Source organism: Chroicocephalus ridibundus, chromosome 5, assembly GCF_963924245.1.
Source record: "Chroicocephalus ridibundus chromosome 5, bChrRid1.1, whole genome shotgun sequence".
NCBI lineage: Eukaryota > Metazoa > Chordata > Aves > Charadriiformes > Laridae > Chroicocephalus > Chroicocephalus ridibundus.
The window spans coordinates 29054610-29074023 of record NC_086288.1 but is presented as its reverse complement, the minus strand read 5'-3'; the positions used below and the strand labels follow the sequence as shown (position 1 = coordinate 29074023).

Below are 19414 nucleotides of genomic sequence, written 5' to 3'. Positions count from 1 at the left end.
TGATTCATCTGACAGTTTATTATAATAGATCATTTGATCTTACCACCCTGCTGGGCGAATTTAAGCTCATATTGCTTTATAGATTTTTTTTGTTGTTTAGGTCACAGAATAAAAAGCTACAATGCTTGCAGATTCTCAAATGTGTTTGGACTCTAGACTGATCCATTAAATCCCCATTTTTTCACTAATTAAACAAAAGGAGAAAATTAAATATTAGCAAGCAATCCTCTGTGGAGGTGGAGAATGAGTAGGAGGTATATTACACCTGACAGCCAAAGTTAAATTTGAAGTGTATGTGTCAATGGCACACATGCAGGTTGCTCTCTTTGCTACAAACAGTCCCTTCTCTAACCTGGGTGAGCACTACACAGCCCTTCCTCCATGGCTGGCGGTTTCAATCTTCTTTAATACAGCAATACTGTTCTCTGATGTTTCTCCAAGTTCTTTCCTAGGCTCCCCCACTCATTTCAGTCTCTCTCCAGCTCTCTGTGGCACTCCTCCCACAACCTGATCTTTTGATATGGCTGATTGGAAATTTCTCTTCAAGATGTGCTTTTTTCTTTTTCTGCAGCAAGAAAGGAAATTTTCATCAAAATGGCATTTTTTTTTCTAATGGAAAATGGTCTCAAACCTAAATATATTCTTTTGCATTGAGGTTAGCCAGCTGAATTATTTTGGTTGAGCACACCAAGTAGAAACGTTCTGTTTTGGATAAATTTCACATGAATTTGTCTTCCCCTGAGCTCCCACGCAGAAGCTGTGGCTTGGGTGTCTTCAGCTTGCAAGCTCTGCTATTCCCTGTGGGATGCAGCGTGGGATGCCCGATTGCGCATACCAGCCTCTACTCTGGTGAACAAAAGATATCCAGCCCCTATGGAAGCCCCTGAATGTGACACTTCAAAGAGCCGGGAATAAATAATCTAATGGAAGTGAGAGAGTCAGCATTTCTTCTAGTCTCAGCACAGAATAAAACAACTGGCTTCACACTGGCATTGCATTAAAGATTATTAGGGTGCAGCACATGGCTTCCCTTGGCCCTGAGAGATTGCACATAAGAGAAGAAATCTGTTTAGAGGGAACCAAAACATTTTTTCTTAAAGTCTTTAATGTATACAGAGAGTAAGCGAGCAAAGGTGGCTTAAAGGTGCACCCGTTTGGGATAAGCTACCTAACTGATCAGGGTGAGTAATGGGATTTCTTGCATATCTAAGCTGCAAGAAAGAAGGGAGGAGCTGGTGCTGCGAGGAGACGGGAAAGGTGTAAGTGTGGAAATCCTGCTGCAGGAGGAAGCGAGTTTGAAATGGTAGTTTTATGGGAACTCACAGTACTGGCTGTGCCAAGCACCTACACTGACTCCCCTGGGCCTTTTCTTTCTCAGCCAGGCAATTATAGTCCTTGTGTCTTGGGTCATCCCAGAGCTCAAGAAGATTTATTGGTTTTACAGCAATGTGACCTGAGGTGTTGACTTTCACAAACAGACCCAAGGAAGGTTGTAAAACTTTCTGGGCAAATTTTAAACGTAAAACGTAATTGTACAAATAATGCAGTAGGTAATTCAATACACGTGATCCACATCCAGGTATGTATTACAATTATATTTTAACCTGGAGAATTTACTAGTGTGAGAGAACCTTTAATAAAGACATTGTGATTTACTGCTTTATTGCAGTGTAACAATGGTAAGGTTTCCATACCATGCACACATCTGCCAAAAGACACAAAACCTAACAGGATAATCAAGTAACTACAGCTCACAATATATGCATTACGGGGCGTAGCTTTATTGAAATAATTGCAAAGAATCCCCCCTAAATTAGTGGCCTTGGCTTAAAAATGAAAAAAATCTTAACTTCCTTAAAATGCTTATTGTTATCTTTTTGCATGCTTCTAAGAATTTCAGTGTGTACTGAGCATATGATAGTACTCCACTTTTATATCCAATCCTATCTTCTATGAAGAAAAATCACAGTACATGCACATGATTATCTCTCACAAACACAATCCGGAGGTTGTTAAAATGAGTCTTGTATCCCCTGGGGGATGTTAAACATTAGTAATAATTGGCATATGCAAACAAAGTCAATGTCCTTATTGGATTTACACATATGTAGATGAAAGTAAGTACAGAATGAAGTGAGAGCTCAAGAGACCTTAAGAAAACCTGAATAAGTGGTTCTTCAAAATCTAGGAAAGTTAAGCCACCTCAAAGCATAATAAATGATCACTCATATGACCTGGCATCTATGTTCACCTCAGCATTGCTTAGTGGATAAATACATCCAAACACACCCTAAACCAAAATAAAACTAGACTGGAATTGGGAAGGATTAATATCTTTTTGACCCTGCATGTGACCATGTTGTGCTTTGAACAATGTCATTCAATTGGTAATATGTGTTAACTTGCCCTCCAGATTTATTAACAATTGAAAAATTATAGCTGTTTTCTCCTTTGTCTCCTTTGCTTTGCAGCCAGAAAATTTATCTCAATAACCTCCTCTGGCAGTCAATGCTACACAATGACCACATACAGCATATATAAAGATTGCTATCTTTTGTAATTTATATCCTCCTGTAATGACATTGAGTATCCCAAATGAATGTTTTGAAGTTCACCTATCACTCATCATAACTTCATAGCTAGATGACATGGACACAGCATACCCTGCATGAATAAGGAGGTGGCCCTCATTCCAGGACAACGCATAAGTGAAGAAGAGACTCGAAATTATTTGCATCTTTTTAACTGTTTGTATAGGAAAATAGAGTGTATGTTTTCAAGACTTACCTGAGGTTCCAGGAGCAGAAGTGGTTTTTTGTAGAGAGGTTGTAGAGGAAAAAGACCCTCCCGTAGTAGATGAAGCATCCAAACTCCCATTTTGTGCCAATTGTGTTCCACTTTCTTGCGTAGCTGGAAATGAGACAGACATTCAGGTAAGATACACTTGTAAAAGCATTGTCTTAGGTCCTGCACCATCCCCCAGACAAATATTCCTGCCATCAGAGAAGAGACTTAAGGTCAGAAAGCACTAGAGCTCCTGGTAACATCTTGTCAAGCAACGAACCATCCCTACAGAGTTGTTACTACTGGCATAGTTAAGGCATCTTTAAAGCACATCCTAGCATCAGAAACAGCCTCACATCTGTGCCAGAAGACAGCCTAGAGCTCTGACTTGGGAGCCCAGAATAACTAGACAGTCTTGCACCAAGAACAACATAAGCAGAAGATAGAAACTTGCTTATTGCCCTCTACCTTTAACTTTCATTTAACAAAAAATGGGGAAAAAAAAAAAGCAAGCTTCAGCCACAACTGTCACATAATGCTACGTTGTAAAAAGTTTTAGGGATTGTAATTAAGAGCAGAGTTAATTTTTTCATTCTGTGCTGTTAAGGCCTAGGAAATAATATATCCCTGAAAATTAATGTATGAAAAACTAAAGTGTCTTATTTCTGCTCTCACAGAGTCAATAGAGGATCAAGGCCACCTGTGTCACAAGATTTGCAGTTTAGGGTGAGTCCAAGGTGGTGGTGCAGGGCACCGCCTGACCTTGTGGAACTGAAGGTCACCAAATGACAACAAGAAAGAATTTAAGCTGTTCCAGCACAGCTGATAATTCCTACGCCTACGCTCAAACTTCAGCATAACAACAGGCGAGACAGTGCCTACTGAATAAAACATAGGGGTGCCCAAGAGTAACCTTATACTTCCTTTCTGATATAAACCAGAGATGCGACTGAGCTGTAAACTGTTTTAAGTGCCCCTTCATATGAATTTCAAACACCGGAACTAAAACAACTTTAGCAACATGATGTGCATGCAACATGTGAATGTTGAGGAATGCTTCATCACATGCTTTTTTCAGAAACTCCGATTACCAGTTTGACCCCTCAAAGAGCCCTTTTCTCAGGAAGAAAACCCCAACACTTTGGGGGTGCTCCCTATTGTACCACCACACACCCTTAACTTGGACCTTCCCTTCCCCTTTTGTTTCTTAAGTGCAATACCTTGGAGAGACAACCTTCAAAAATCAGTGAGCTAAGAAAGACTGAGCAGAAGCCACTGGAGTCCAGGGATTCATACGACTTTGGGAACTGAGAGGAGGTGGGCAGCCAGGGATGGTATCTTTGAAGATCAAGGCATGGAAGGAAACCAAACTGAAAATTATGCTAAACAAGCTTAAATGCCTAAAAGTTTCACTGGAATTCTAGTGAATGAGAAGCATAATTTCACTGTCAGCTCCCTCCAGAAACCTCAGCATTGTACCCGTTCAGTATGCAAGCCCAATCTGTAGTAGAGATGACGGCAAAAGACCCTCTACATCATTTTTTACTATGTTATAATGCAAGGATCTCAGAACTTTAATCATTCCTGCATTCTCATCATAGAAGCTTTGAATGAAGTTTTAAAAGCTAATCTTTTCCACTTTTGGTTCTTACTGTGGTTGTTTCAGACTCAAATTTTAAATGTTGAATTTTAATCTGAGAGCAATTTAAAAGAAAAAGCAAAAACCCCAAAGAACCTGCTTCTCTCTTTAAGACGCACGGGCTTGTGACAGTAACAGCAACCATCTTGTGTCTCCCTTATCATAAGTTAGTAAAAGCTTGCATGGAAGAATGAAAAGTACGGCAGAATAACAGTAGGCCTTCATGTGCAGAGACATTTGAACATAAATACGCTTTGCAAATGCTGCAAAACAATTGTGTGTGTGGGAGAGACGAGGAGGGAGGCATCCAGTTGCCTTGTAACCCCATGGAGAGCTGTTTTCCCATGGGGATCACACGTTCCAGGCATCCTATCAGTCCTGGCAGCAGCCCAGCCCTGGGTGCTCCTCTTGTGTTTGGGAGCTGTGAGAACAGATTGTTCTCAGGAACACAGGCTGCGCGCTGGATATGCCTCGGCAGGGGATCACAGCATTTCCATTTCATTTTTTTTTAATTCAGCCTGGATGAAATTCTTCCTGCGACTCAGGGGTAGCACCAGGTATGACTCATGCCTTTACCTACAGCTTGGTGTGAAGCTTGTTGCATTTATTTCATCAGACTGCAAAACAGGCTCCCTGCTCCGGTGTCAAGGGGTGAAGTAGAGATGCTACGGTGCAAAAGTCCATGTGCCCTTTTTTACCACTTCCAAGACAAAAAACGCAACCTGGTGGGGAAGGTTTCCTTAATTCGACTGTAAGATTAAATCCTAGCAACCCAATTCTCTGCTGACTTGTGGATTTGAAGTGGCTTTTAAGCAGCATCCAAGCCTTACTCCTCATACACAGCATAGGCTGTACCATTAACACATTTAGCAGATCGAATAGCTTCTGTGCCAAAAGCCTATGGGAACAGAAGCATCCCTATCCAGCCACTGCTCACATAACACAACGGCAGCACTGACAGCACAGTACGCCTGCTAGAAATCTGCCTTTTTGGTAAATCACATAACTCATATCTATGCAAGGTTTAATTTGATCTCAACAGGAGGAAACAGTGCAAGTCCTTACTGCGGTGCCCATGCTCTGTGCGGGAACAGGTGGGGGACTCTGCGCGGGCACACGGTGACTCAGTTCTGCTGTCCCCACTGACACATCGCTGCAGTAATTCATCACGCTTCGGCTCAGCCAGCCGCAGCAAAGATTTCTGCCTGCCTGGCAGGGGGAGGCCCGGGCTCGCAGAAAAGCAGCACAGCAGAGGAGGGTGGCTGCTGCCATTGCTGCAATAGCACTCACATCATCGGTTAGTGGGTTTATTGTCAACAGCTGATTATGAATAAAAATGGTAAAGCAGTAAAGATTGTAAAATAGCTGTCCGAGTGGGGCTGATTGCTGCAGCAGCATAACTCCCTGGTGGTGATGCAGCTCTGCCTGCTGATATTTTGATAAGATAAATGACAGTGTGTTAACGTGTATTTGTCAAAGGGATAATCAACAACAGGGAACCTGAAGCTGCTCTGCAGAGCTGCTGTCTGAGCCTCAGGTATTTCCTTACTCGTTGTGCTCTGAAAATCCTTCATTTTCTTTAACCAAGCTGAAATTAGAGACATATTCTCACTTGATCTTAGCATGATTTTCTACTTAACCTACGTATAATCCACATATATTTTGGCATTTCCTAACAGTACTTTAAATTTTCTTTACAGCAGGCAGTTACTTAACTAGCTTAGACATCATAAGATGCTTGAAGTAAGTGGCAAATACTCTGCATATACTCTGTGCAATGCAAGAAATATAGGCATCTCTACCTACGTGTGTTAAAACCTTACTTGGCCTATCAATGAATCAAGGGAACACCTTTACAGGACAGAAGGAACTACACCCAAACAATATTAAAATGTCAGAACAAGGGCTTTTTATGATGGAAGACTAAACCCTGACCCTTGAGCTCATACTTTAGCATAAACACACATATAGGCCTCACCCCTGTAATCAATAGCCTGAGAAACCGTTCGCATTAATGAATGCATTCATGAAAGCTTTGAAAAATCCCAGTGTAGCAAAACCAATGCAACTTCACGCCCGTTCAGAGGAATGGAAATTGGCTGGGGAGGTAACCAAGCAGATCTCAGCTTTAATGTTTACACTCATAGCTGATTGCATCTGCTGTCTGCCAGCTTTACATTTTCTGGTAAGCAAAAAACCCCAAGTATTTCAAAATACATGTTTTAAAACATCTCTCTGCCTAATATGTTTCAGCAGCCAACCATACTCAGTGTTTACCTATAGCATGTGGTAACGACCTGAAGACAATTGAGCAATCCATGTAGCCACAACTCTCTTCCGGTAGTTCTAGGGAAGTAAAGCTTCCTTCTTAATTACCAGTAGTTTGATAAAAAGAGAAAGAGTATTTTCTCCACTCTTTCCTTTTCTCACTTTTTAATACTTAATATTTTATTGTATCATGACGTATCATCATCCAGGAGAGTGGCATGAGATAAATTAGAAACACAACAGCCAAAAATCCCCTCTTACTTGTAATTTCATACCTTGACCACTGACCTTGCATAATATGCTTGCTCTGTATCCAAGGGAGGAAGAACAAAATCATAGAACCATAGGGTTGGAAGGGACCTCTGGAGATCATCTAGTGCAACCCCCCTGCCAGAGCAGGGTCACCTAGAGCAGGTTGCACAGGAACGCGTCCAGGTGGGTTTTGAATGTCCCCAGAGACGGAGACTCCACCACCTCTCTGGGCAGCCTGTTCCAGTGCTCTGCCACCCTCAAAGTAAAGAAGTTCCTCCTCATGTTTAGGTGGAACTTCCGATGCTCAATTTTGTGCCCATTACGTCTTGTCCTGTCCCCGGGCACCACTGAAAAGAGCCTGGCGCCATCCTCCTGACTTTTGTTGCATTTTATTTCATATTCTCTTTGATGACCGCAAGTGTCCCAGCATATGAAATCTGGATTGCAGATGCAACTTGCTGTAGTGTGGCACCATATATATTCTTGCTTTGGGGCCAGCACTGCACAAGTGAGGTCACTCTTTTGCCTAAATGTGAGCTATTGGATTTGACCCCTTATATTAATAAATATGAAGGTCAAGGAGACAAGTCTAATTGCTGGCTTCCAGTACAATAAACAGGGCAGGAGGGAAAAGAGGGAGAGATTGTACTTATGGCCTGCAGAGGAAAAGAATTCTGAATAGTTAAAAAAAAAAAAAAAGACAAAGTTGTTTGCATGATTTCACAGCATGTGGAGCACTGGGCACTTTTTCTGAATTTATAATAAAAGGTGACAGCAGCCACAGAAATTGCAGTGGAGACAGGAAGCCCTGTCAAATCTCTGCTGTGTGAATGCAATCATTCTACTGAAGCTTTTAGCAGGGACTGAAGCAGAGAAAGCAATGGCCTCCACTACAAAACAAAAGAGGCGCCTGCTTTTTATTAAAAATCAGGTGTAGTAAAGGTAAAATTTGAAGTGTCATAAAGGTACTGCCTCCATCCCGTACAGACAGCCCTAAAAGGTGGAGAAGTGAATGCTAGTGGAACAGAAAAAGAAAGAATAGACAGCTTTCACCTCCTGTCTATGTTGAGAGTAGAAGTCTTGCTATGCCTGTGCTCACTTCAGGGAGCGCGACTCCCCCAGCCCTGTGCTCCTGCTGGGGATGCTGACAGGGGCTGGGAGGGTGCAGTGAAGCGAATGGCACCTCACCGTGCCGATGTGTGGGGTCGAAACAGAGACGTGGCTGTAGCCTGCAGTCAGATGGTGGTTGAGGGCTCTGTGGGTTTCCTGCAAGGGCTGGCCACGCATTTGTACAGCCCCTGTGCCCTGTCCCAAAGCCACTACCCTTGTGTCCCATCCCACCCTTTTGCGCTGAAGCCCAGGCTGTGACTTTCTTGAAAGGTACACCAGAATTTTGTCATAAAAACTACTAAAATTGGTTTTCACATACACAGTTTTTCCAAAAAGCATTGAAAGAAAATATAAAGTCTTTTAATGCAGGGCAGTTCCCAATGCCTTCTTTACTTTTCCTGCTTACAAAGCGGAGTGAGAGGCAGGGAAGTTCTGGTTGTAAGGTTCATTTATCAACCATTTTTATCACAAGTTTTTGGGTATTTCTTTTAGCTTAAATGAGGATTTTTAAAAATAAATCACAACCCAAGCAACTAGGGACTGAACTCTAGCTGGTGGGAAGAGAACACAAGAGGAACAGAATGAAGGCACATTGGTGAAAACGTCACGCTCAGGTCCATCGTACCTCCAGCACGATCATACGTCCAGCACTAGTTTTAGTTTTCTGGGGCATCAGTGCGGAGCAGTGTCCAAAGCTAGGCTACACTGGCAGGTATGCCTTTCCTTGTTAGCTTTCCTGTCCCTGCTGGGAGCTCTACCTGTCACCAGTGTTTAGTTTTAGGTGCCTGTGCTGCTCCGGTACCCGCAAGCCAGGAGCCTTCGCCAAACCAAAAGGACTAGGAATCATATCCATGATGTGACGCACCATGTCGTGCACTTTGGACAGGCCCACAGGGTCAGAAATGCAAGCTTTAAAAGATTCTTTGTGGCCTTCAGTATCACTTCAGCAGCTTGTGCATTGGCCAGACTGTATTCTGTGACTCACCGATACTGGCATTTAAAAGCCAAGCCAAAACACAAAAGACTTTGGGCTGACAATCAGAATACTCCCTACACCAAGCACAGCGGGAAAGCTGCATCAGTAGAAGATGTAACCACTAAGTGAAAGGGTAATTGCTCTCCAGGCAGCTTAGCAGGCTCAGGTCCGTGAGGGGTAGCTTTAAAATAGAATTTGCACAGAGAAAGCATGCAGACCGTTTCATAGGAGTCCCTTTTTAGGCAAGGAAACCAAGGGAAGAGAAGTCAAGTTCTAATCATTTGTCACAGTTCAGTACGCTCTAAATATCAACTCGGAGAACACTGGTGTACCACTGACTGCTGAGTTAAATATCTGGAGTATTTATTTTTAATTTTTTGAATCAATTAAGTATAAAAAATGGAGTATTTCAAAGCTCCAGTTCAGCAAAGGACTTGAGCAAACATTTACAGTGCAGTTCATAGACAAAAAAGGGAGACTGAATTTCATCTTAAGTTTACTGAGTTCCTTTTGGATGTTATTCTACTTTTAATTAATACAACTACTTGGTGGATACATAGAATTTTTTTTAAAATTGTCTTTTTCTAGACTCCAATCTGAGGCACTGGGCCAACACACATTATTCTGAAGATTTATGGAGAACAAAAGTATCTCCTAAGATTGATGCAGGGTAATTAGTACCACCTCTCTGCTTTCGGTACTGTGACTCATAATAATATAGAACATAATTAACTACAGCATTGTAACATATATAAAATAAAAACCAAAGGGGGACTGTTCTGACACCACTCTGATCACCAAGAATCATTTATTTTTGATTAAATACTTATTAAAAAAAACCCAAACACAGAAGAAAATAAAAAATGAAAACCCTTCCAAATACATCTCTCCCAATTACAGGGAGATTCAAATCCTGTGTAATGGCTTCAGATCACCTCCACTACAAATTAAAAGAATAATATTCTTTGTGTAAGATTCTAGGGCAAGATTCATTAAAGGTATTTAATATGGTAGGATGAGTAGCCCTGCTTCACCAAACCTCCAAGTCCCTAACCCAAAGTACTCTTTTTGACCTCTCTTTATTGTTCCACGCTGTTTTACAGAATAAATACAATAAATCAGAAATCTCTCAATGAAATTATCGCTTACCGTTTGTTGTGCTGACACTTTTGTCTGCTGCTGTAGTGGTCACTTTTACTGGTGGTTGTGTTGTTGTACCTTGTGTGATTTGTTGCGTAGTTCTAGGTGAAGAAGACGTGGAGTCTAATAAAGGAACAACATTCAAATTATTTCCTCAATTTTGTAGACACACATATGCACACACACAAAACACACCTGTTGCCTTGCTTGCAGCCTAGTTTTAAATTATCAGAAGAATACTTCAATTAAATTGAAGGCCAACAGGGAGAGGGCTCCCTTTGCTGCAGAGAAAGCCACTCCCTGTCTCATAGGTGGGTCAGGTCACCCCACTGACAGTGAGCCTCTGAGAATGCAGTTACAAGGCCTGGCTTGGAGCTGCCTTGAGTCTGACCAGGAGGAAGCTCCTGCACACACCTTCAAGATTCCAAAGTGTTTTCTATCTGTAAAACAAATTCCCAAGCCAAGAGGCACTCCTGCTTAATTTCCTGAACAACCACTGGAACAGCATCAATGATTAGCTCAAAGAAACTGTCACTTACTGCTTGTGATGGATTCATTTGGAGCTCTGGTTGCAGTTGTTGTCAGCACTGATGCCTGCAATGTTGTTGCTTGTGAAGTTAGTGCGTTCACAGCTTCCGTTACTGCAAGAAAGGCATTCACATCTGTATTGATTTATTTTATCATGCCTAAATAAACATCCCATACCTTTAGCTGCCTTCTCTCTCAAAGACAGTGAATTTCTGTTTAAAGTCTGGCCCTTACAGATCTTTATTACCCACACTTTTTTAAAGAGGATTCCAAGTGCTTATGTTTGGTATCAGAGGGAAGGGTTGGCCTGTGGACAATCTACAAGTTGCCCACTGAAAGTTAGCAGCTGTATCTTCAAGCTGTCCCCCAAGGGAGAGGTGTATGCTCTTTGGGAGTTATCCAGAGGTGCCTGGCAAGACTGCCAATGGAATAGGTGAGGGGAAAGGAGCCTGGTGTGGATGGATGGATCTACTCTGCTGTCAGACTGGACTGCTGACTAGCACTTTGCTGCATACCTGTTTCATAGGAGAAGGGATGTAAACTCCCCAGAAAGAAGCGCAAGTGACACACAGGAACACAGCTTATATATTACAGGTAAAGAACTGAAGGGGAAGAGACTCTAGTAGCCTTTGTGCAATTTTTTTCTCTTCTCTCTGCTGACCACCTCGAGCCCCAGTTGAGTCATCTTCTCTGGCTAGCTTTCCCAGACCCTCTTCCTCTGCACCCAGATTTCTGGGTCAGCACCTGGCAGGCCTTCCTCCGAGGTGTGCAGCAAAGCTTAGGACATCTTGGATGAGACGAATAAGTGCTATTCCCCAGGGTCAACTTGGTGCCCTTTGTAAGGTGGCTCCTGGTAGTTCTCTGCTCCAGAGGGATGAGATTTGAAGACTGAGGGGAGGGGAAGGAGCTCCCTTGGTCAGCAGGGATCACTTCCAGCTGCTGCTCATATAGAAAGAGAGGAGCAGAGTTGCCCAAACATCACTAAGGCAATAGCAAGGTTTAAATCATTGTATCTTGCTGTGCTGCGATAGCATACTGCAGGTCCCATGTGCCTCCAGCACATGCTCAAGGGAACAGACTGGCCAAATTGCTGCCAACAGATCTGGGATAGAAAAAACCATAAGTAATCATTTTAAGAGCCCAGTTTTCAATTCTGTAATCCAATACAAACTGAAAGTGCTACTGTCAACTACAGAGGCTCATTTCAATCCCTGACAACAACCTAACATGTGTCCTACTACCTCTTCTAGCACTTTTCATGGATGGGAAACATGACAGAATAGGAACAAATCATGACATGACATGTCATTTTCCTTCATGTGACTTGAGTACTTCTAAATGCAATGTTCACACCAGAACTTTTAAAATATAGCTTATACTTTCTTCCTCTGCTCTCAGGTTGCTGGCTTTTCACCTGGAATAGCAGTGCCTCAAAGAATGGACACTGATAGGAGTGTGCTCCACACCCACAAAGTGCTTTAATCTCATAGTGGGCTTCTGATGCTTTTCACATAGGCGTAAAGAACAATACTGCTTTCCCTTCTGCAACAAAAAGCTGCAAGAGAAATTCAGTGAAACATCTGAAGAGGTCATTCACTGTGAGGTGTTGAGCCTTTATTAAATGTCTTTGAACCAAACATGAACATCAGGGGTTTTGAAACATAAAAGAACTGCAACACAATTTAAAAGGGACTAATCCTTCTGCTGTAGTAAACATAATACATGCATACTTCACCTAGCTGTGTCTTATTTACCTCCATTACTAGCATTTCAAGTGTATACATCATTATCATTTCAGTGCTTTCAGCTCCAAAACAGACTCATTAATATCTCTAGTTATCAAAAAAAATATAATCCTGTGTCCAAGTTTTCTTCTGTCATCACTTATTAAATGCAACAGTCTTCAATATTAAAACTAAAAGAGGAGTTGATATTCAACTCACATGAATGAAATATGGTCAATACTGATTTTTCATAACTACAAAGATACAAAATAAAGAGAACTGAATGTGTCAGTTGGAGATGTAAACCAGAAACACAGACTTTTACCATATGAAGCAGATACTTTCTGTGTTAAGTCTTCATAGTTTTAGGACATTATGTTTGATCTAGTAAAAGCAATCACAAACAAAAGAGAAAGAGAATGCAGCTTTTGAAACTGAAGGCCCTGGTGCTATCCCCCTACCCCCAAAAGTGAATCTTGACATCAATAATTTCAAGAAGTTACCAATAGCATTTTTGCAAATGACAGCTTTATGCACATGTGTTCTTTCCTATTAACTGAGGCCCAACATTACTGTGAAAGTCCGTGTCCTCTTCTGTCCCTCTACACCCACCAAATCAGATACTCCCTGCTGCCCGATCCCTTAACTGATGCTGTTTCCCAAATTATTCTCAATCTGATGACCTCTTGAACTATGTCTTAGCCAATATTTTAATATCTGATCCCACTTGAACTGCTCCTTGAGAGCACAGGAACTCACAAGGATTTCAGCCTTTTTCACATGAAAAAAAAATCCAGCCTGCTCAAATTAACCTTCTCCTTACTAAGATCCCTCAATCCTTTCTTCTCAACAGACTTTTATAAGAGGCTCAGGGAAATACATTGCTCTACAATCACCTGACATGAAATAATTCACCTATTTTCTCCCAGAACTTGCAAAAGCTGAAAGCTAAAAAGGCAATGGGAGCTTCAGAAGAGCAGATAACAGTGAATATGAACTCTTACCAGATTTTGATTTTGATGCAGGAACGGTTGTACTGACGGTACTGTTTGTAATACCATCTTCTGAAATAAACACAGAGAGAATCATATTACTTCAGCTGCCTTCCAGATCTATTTAGCACTACATAGGCATATAAGTTATAGAGCAGCAACGACCTTCCTGGAAAAATCAAGTTCAGAAACCTATTAGCAGAAGCAACTAAATCATACAACTCTGCTAGGAACCTTTTCAAGCTGTATCCTAAATCTCTTAGCCTTGCCCTCACTGCTGTAATGGGGACCATCTGCTATGGCCTCCCCCCTTGGTCTGTGGGTTGTTTTCCAACACGAAAACAGTCTCTAAGTCTCTAAGACTAGTTTGGAAAAAAACCTGGAGCAATTAAAGGTTTTTTTGCTAGCTGCTTCTCTCCTTGAGTACAACCACAGTTGTGCTGGGTCTTCAGGGTGGAGGATTAACTAAAGTACTTGGCTGCAGGAGTAAGCACCCATTCTCTTGCCCTGGAGGAATAAAATTGTACTAGCTCCCTAGTGTGTGCAAGCACTTCAGGAGGGGTTTTTGGCATCACCCTGATCCCTGTATCTGAGGGGAAAAGGAGAATTCACAGACCATAGCTTGGGAAGCACTAAATAGAGTAATGACTGAGTTTCCTCACTGCCCTCGAGGCAGTGCTCCAGCTGTTGGGAGTTTACTGCAGTATATGATGCCAGTATTAAAAATCCTAGATCAAGTTATTAGGTGAAAGTCTCCAACATTACAAAACAAACAAACCAGCCAAAAAAAAACCCCAACCAACCCCACAAAACCAAAAGCAAAATAATTTCTGTATCTTCTTGGCTGTGCTGAAAATTAGTAACAGTATAACTCAACTAGAGTTTTGGCTTAAAATAAAATTTTCAGTCTTATTTCTTGAGTGTCCATATTTTTCTACTAAAAAAAGTTAAGGGGGTGATGAAGAGGATGGAAAACTACACTGAGTCAGAAACAGTGGCATTTCACAACCATTTTACTCCACTGTGAGGCAAGGATGGGTACATTCGGGGAGGAAGAGATCAGCTCTGTGACCGGATGGGAGAGCAAAATGGCATGGACTAATCCCCCAGTGCTTTCAGGTTTGGAGCATGACATCCTGTCACGCTGCATTAGCATGCTGTAATATAGACATTACAAAACTGAGTCAGGACAGCATGTCACTATTCCTGTGTGACTCCATTCATGGTAATATCTGCTGGCATTCTCTCTTTTTTTGGCTACAGGGCAGAACAGTCAGCTTTGTTCCCTTTGCTCAGCATGCTGTGTGCTGATTAACATTTCACAAGCACTACCCAAGGCCTGCCAGAGTCACAGATCTAACCTGGAAAAAAAAAAACCAAACATAATACAATTGCAGGAGATCTGCAGGCACATATTAAGGCCTAATCATGAGCCCTTACAACTACTCTTCAAGCAGTGTAAGGTGTTATTGGCCCTCTTGGCACCTGTGCACTTCTAATGGGCCTCAGCTGGGTTGTTGCCCCTTCCCAGTGAGCGCCACTCTCTTGGGCATCGCTTCTAGGTACACTGCTGCCTTTGCAATGCCTCCTCACAGCACGTGCTGGCCCAGCTTCATACAGGTATATCCCATATCCAGTTAAATCAGTTCCCTATGGGCCTGCTGCTGCCCCAGCCCTACTGCCCAGGACACATGAACACAGCCAGGCTATGCGCAGCCCTTTGCCCAGTGCATTTAGAATACTGTTTTTCCTGACGTTTAGTTACCCAGTTAGAATAATGCTTCATAACCCACACTTGAAATACTTTGAAAATAAATTCCATCCAAATAGACCAAAAAGCAATCTTGTTTCCCTAAACAACGAGCATTTTTCCATCTTTTCATTCTCATTACGAGCTGCTGACAAAGCTCCTGTAAATCCTCACGCCACAAGGCCACAGCACTAAAACAGAATGTTTTTCCAACAGTGCCTACATTTCATATGGTTTGTTAGAACATCTCTCAGTAACTACGGTGTCTGTAATACCAGCTGAATGCACTAGCTGGCCAATTAGCTCATTCCCTAACTCTTCCTTTAACTCAACATGGCTTTGCTTAAAGCCCACCGCAATACTTAGATCATTCATCCTTTAAAGACGTTCCATTTAATAACCATGTTGATAGGCCGAGATTTCCTCAAAACTAAAAAATTGAGGATTTAAGTCACAGTTTTGTTATGATTCACAATTTGCTGATTTTATCACAGGCTAGAGATAAACTAAGGTAAATTTGATTAGCAGAGTAGAATAAAGTGGAGTTTTATGAATTAATTGTTTTCTTAAAATGGTGGATAATTAAGTATACTTGAAAAACAAGTTGAAAGCAACATGCAAAAATGCTTAAAACTAGCCAGGATTTCAGGGGGAGTTGGTTGATTAAAAGAAGCGATAGAACTTGTGGCTTATTATGCTCTTACTTGCAATGTTAAGTTGTGACTAAGGAGAATCCTATGGGGGATAAAAGCAAGAGATCAAAAATGATTGAAAAAGGAACTATGGCACATTAGAAACTGTTGCTAGACAAAGAGAGACACAGAAAGATTAATTTTTCTGGTCATGTCAGGTTGGTGGCAGCCTCAGATGACCGACAATGAATTAAGTTATAATTGCATGGTTTTCAGCAAATTCAGATGAAATGACCCCTTTGATATGAGAGCACCTTGATGTACTCTGACGTGGAAGTAGCCAAAACCTACTTGGCAACTGCTCCCACACACAAACCTCTCCCATTTGCTGTGCTCCCTGGCAATAAACTCAGCCAAAAGAGCATAGGTGACCTGTGATGTAGCACTCTTGTGCCTGGAGAACACTCGCAGAGCTAAAACGTGCTCAGATGTGACACAGAGCTGAAGCAAGGGATGATGGTGGTTGTGGTAAGATCCAAAAAGAAAAAAAACCAAGTGTCTAAAAGTAGACAACAAGGCGAGAAAAAATCACAACTGGGAGAAAGATAACAGGACAGGAAGAAGATGAGAAGGGAAGGGCAGGAAGGCCCAGAGACAGTTAAGACAATAAGGGCGGCAGGGAAAAATAAGAAGGAATTAAGAGCTCGAAAAACATTTGACCGATGGCCACAAGGCCAAAATGAAAAAACAGAAAACTGGTGGGTTTTGGTTGTTTTTTTTTTTTCCTTTCAGGTTCACAGAATTTCCCTTTGTTGTCCTTTCTGGCTTGGATTTAAATTATACATTTGTTCTAAAATTAAAGCAACAGTCAAATCATTTGTAACTGGTCTTCAGACATGAACCTGAAATGAACGAACTGAAACACTGAACTTTCTTTTTTAAAATTCAGAAGGAGTCCCTGAATTTAACCAGGGCTGACCAACAGCCACAGCTGTCCTCAAACGGCAGCTTTTGATGTAGGCTTCAGTCTCCAAGGTCTGAGCTTGGAGCTCTCATCATTTCTTCCCTCTGTCTCACTCATTATTTTTACCTTTACACTGGGAAGACTAAGATAAGCGGGTTTTGACCTTGTGTTAATTAAGTGCCTGTCACTGCTATAATCAAGACAGAAAAAAAGCAGAAATGACTGCATGACACTACATCAGTAGTTCTGTGTATACATTACAGGATACTACAGGGCACAAACCACTAAGTTTTAAAACACCACATGAAACGGCTCATACAAAAGTGAATGCCAAAAAGTCAAAACAAAAACATTTTTGAAGATTAATAGATTGTTCAAAATATAGATTGATTGTATTCATTACATGAATTACTGAATTTAAATGCTGTCTTGTCATCAATATCTGGCTTTGAAAATAAATCATTTTTATGGAAAAGTCACTATCACTACAGAAACACTGAGTGAAATGGCCTGTTTGACATTTTTTCACTTGACCTTACACTAGGTAGACAGGAGCATATGTTCATATTAAAATCCCTCCATTCAAATGAGGCCACAGCTGAAGTAATTGGTCCAGCTTCAGAAGGGTGTTGAGAAGGTTGTGGATGCCTGGAGTGGGGCTCAATGGAGAACCATAAAAATCATCAGGAGTCTAGAAAAAAATGACCTCTCAAGAAGGATTGCAAAAGTTGCGTTTGTTTAGCCCAGAGAGGGAAAGATTAACAGAAGGCATGGTAACAGCGCTCAAGTAGGTGACGAGCTGCAACAAAGACAAAGGAATAAACTTCTCATTACATCTGCTGAAGGTGAAACTAGAGGTAATGGACGAGGGAAATCTGGACTAGAAACTTTGCAGGTTTTTCAATGCCTGCGTCAAGCTGATGGCGTAATAGCCAGAAGCTAGTGTTTTAACAATTTTCTTGATGAAGATGTCAGATATTCCCACTCAAAAACCAGACCAATACCCAAAAGGTTGTAGCTGGGAGCAATTACCAAAGAGGTGTCTTGAGGAAACCTGTACGTGTTAATATCCTGCTTCAAAGCTATAAAGCAGAATCTACAGATGGCATTGTTAAGGTTTTTTATTGTATATTATGTTTGTTTGTGTGACCCTGGGCCTTTGGAATTATATACAAGTCATGGAGAAGTCAAAGTTGCTTTCTTGCTTTCTGTCTTTCCACACCATCAGAAATAAATAGTGATCTTTTTCCAGGAAGCAAATGATAATTCTGCCAACCCCCATGACCATAATAAAGCCTCCTGTAACAGCTGCTCCAGCAGTATCTGTGGGAAGACTGTATGCTTCATGTGACATTTTGTGCTTTCTGGAGAAAGTTATAGCTGTCCTTGTGAGAAAAGCTGGTAGTGATATTCTCAGAGTTCCCAAAAAATAGCTGCTGCCTGACAACGTACACAACCTGTTTACTCTTACCTTGGAGCTCTGTTGTCTATTATGTTTTCTCTTTCATTTTCATTTATTGCTGCTTCATCTCTTCATTCTCTTATCTGACCTTTCCCCAGGCCCGGTGTAGTTCTCGCCATTCTCTTATTTCTGTTTTTACTCCTCACCTATCTTTCTTTCCTGGCTCATGATGTTCTACCCTAAACTTTGAGATAAATTTCTTTATTCTCTTATAATGCATTTTTGTGTAAAGGGTCTGGCATCCTCCAAAGAAAAAAAATTTGCCTAGATGAGTAGTTCATCTCCCGTCAACCAGTCACTGCACAAACACCGCTCCCATGTGCGGAGAGCAAAAACAAGTTTTGGACACTGCTCAAACCCTACTCAAGCCCTCCAAACAGAACTCAAGTGCACCTGAATACATTAATTTAGGGATCAAACTTAAGGTTTAATTCCTGATGTAGAGATAAGCCTTCTACATGGGCCTTCTACCCGATGAGGTTTAGCGTTTAGGTGCGTTTTAGCTTTCCTCCTCACTAATGTTTTGCCGAGGCCCAGGCTGCATTTCCAGCTGAGAGGGAGGAAGGCAGAGTGCTGTAAGCAGTGGCTGGGAAACCCAGGTCCAGTTTCCTGCACAGCTTCAGGATAATATTTTGCCAAGACACATATAAAGTAGCTTTAAAGTAAATGCCACCAGTGCTTATGGCTGGTTTGTAACGATACAGCGCTGGCAAGTTCTCCTATCCAACTTCCTGCACATCCATGCCTGTGGCATCTGTGCTGCAGCGCTGGGCTACCATAAATAGTTCGTGAGCTTGCCAGTTTACAGCTCTCCTGGATATATCATCACAAAGAAGATAAATGGCTACGACTGTGGAGTAGAGATTACTCCATCCTCACCAGCATGTCTATGTAGGACAATGCAGTTTAATTAGTTTAGATGGAGCTTCTGGAACTTAATCTCCTTCCTTCAGATCATCCTAGGTATTTCTATGTATTTTGCCACATAGACACTCCCTGTGTCCCATTTTCCAATTGATAAAAGAGGAATAACAGTATGTTCTTATTTTCTAGGGACTACAAACTGCAATGCAGAATGGCACCACACTCTAGCATTAATGGAGTTATGCAAGAAACAGAGAGATTTGCAGGTAAAGATCTCAACTGCATCTTCAGGTTTTTTTATTTGGGTCTTCCATAATAATAATATGGAT

The 19414-nt window shown here is 41.6% G+C and overlaps 1 protein-coding gene across 1 annotated transcript in view; it reads right to left on the bottom strand.

Annotated features, from left to right (window-relative positions):
* Positions 1–19414, bottom strand: part of EMCN (endomucin) — a 57358-nt gene that overhangs the window by 26095 nt on the left and 11849 nt on the right. The window contains exons 2-5 of the mRNA XM_063336086.1: positions 13426–13485; positions 10709–10810; positions 10179–10292; positions 2788–2910 (exon numbers count right to left, since the gene is read on the bottom strand). Of these exons, the coding sequence (XP_063192156.1) occupies positions 2788–2910; positions 10179–10292; positions 10709–10810; positions 13426–13485 (399 nt within the window). The remainder of the gene's footprint in view (positions 1–2787; positions 2911–10178; positions 10293–10708; positions 10811–13425; positions 13486–19414) is intronic.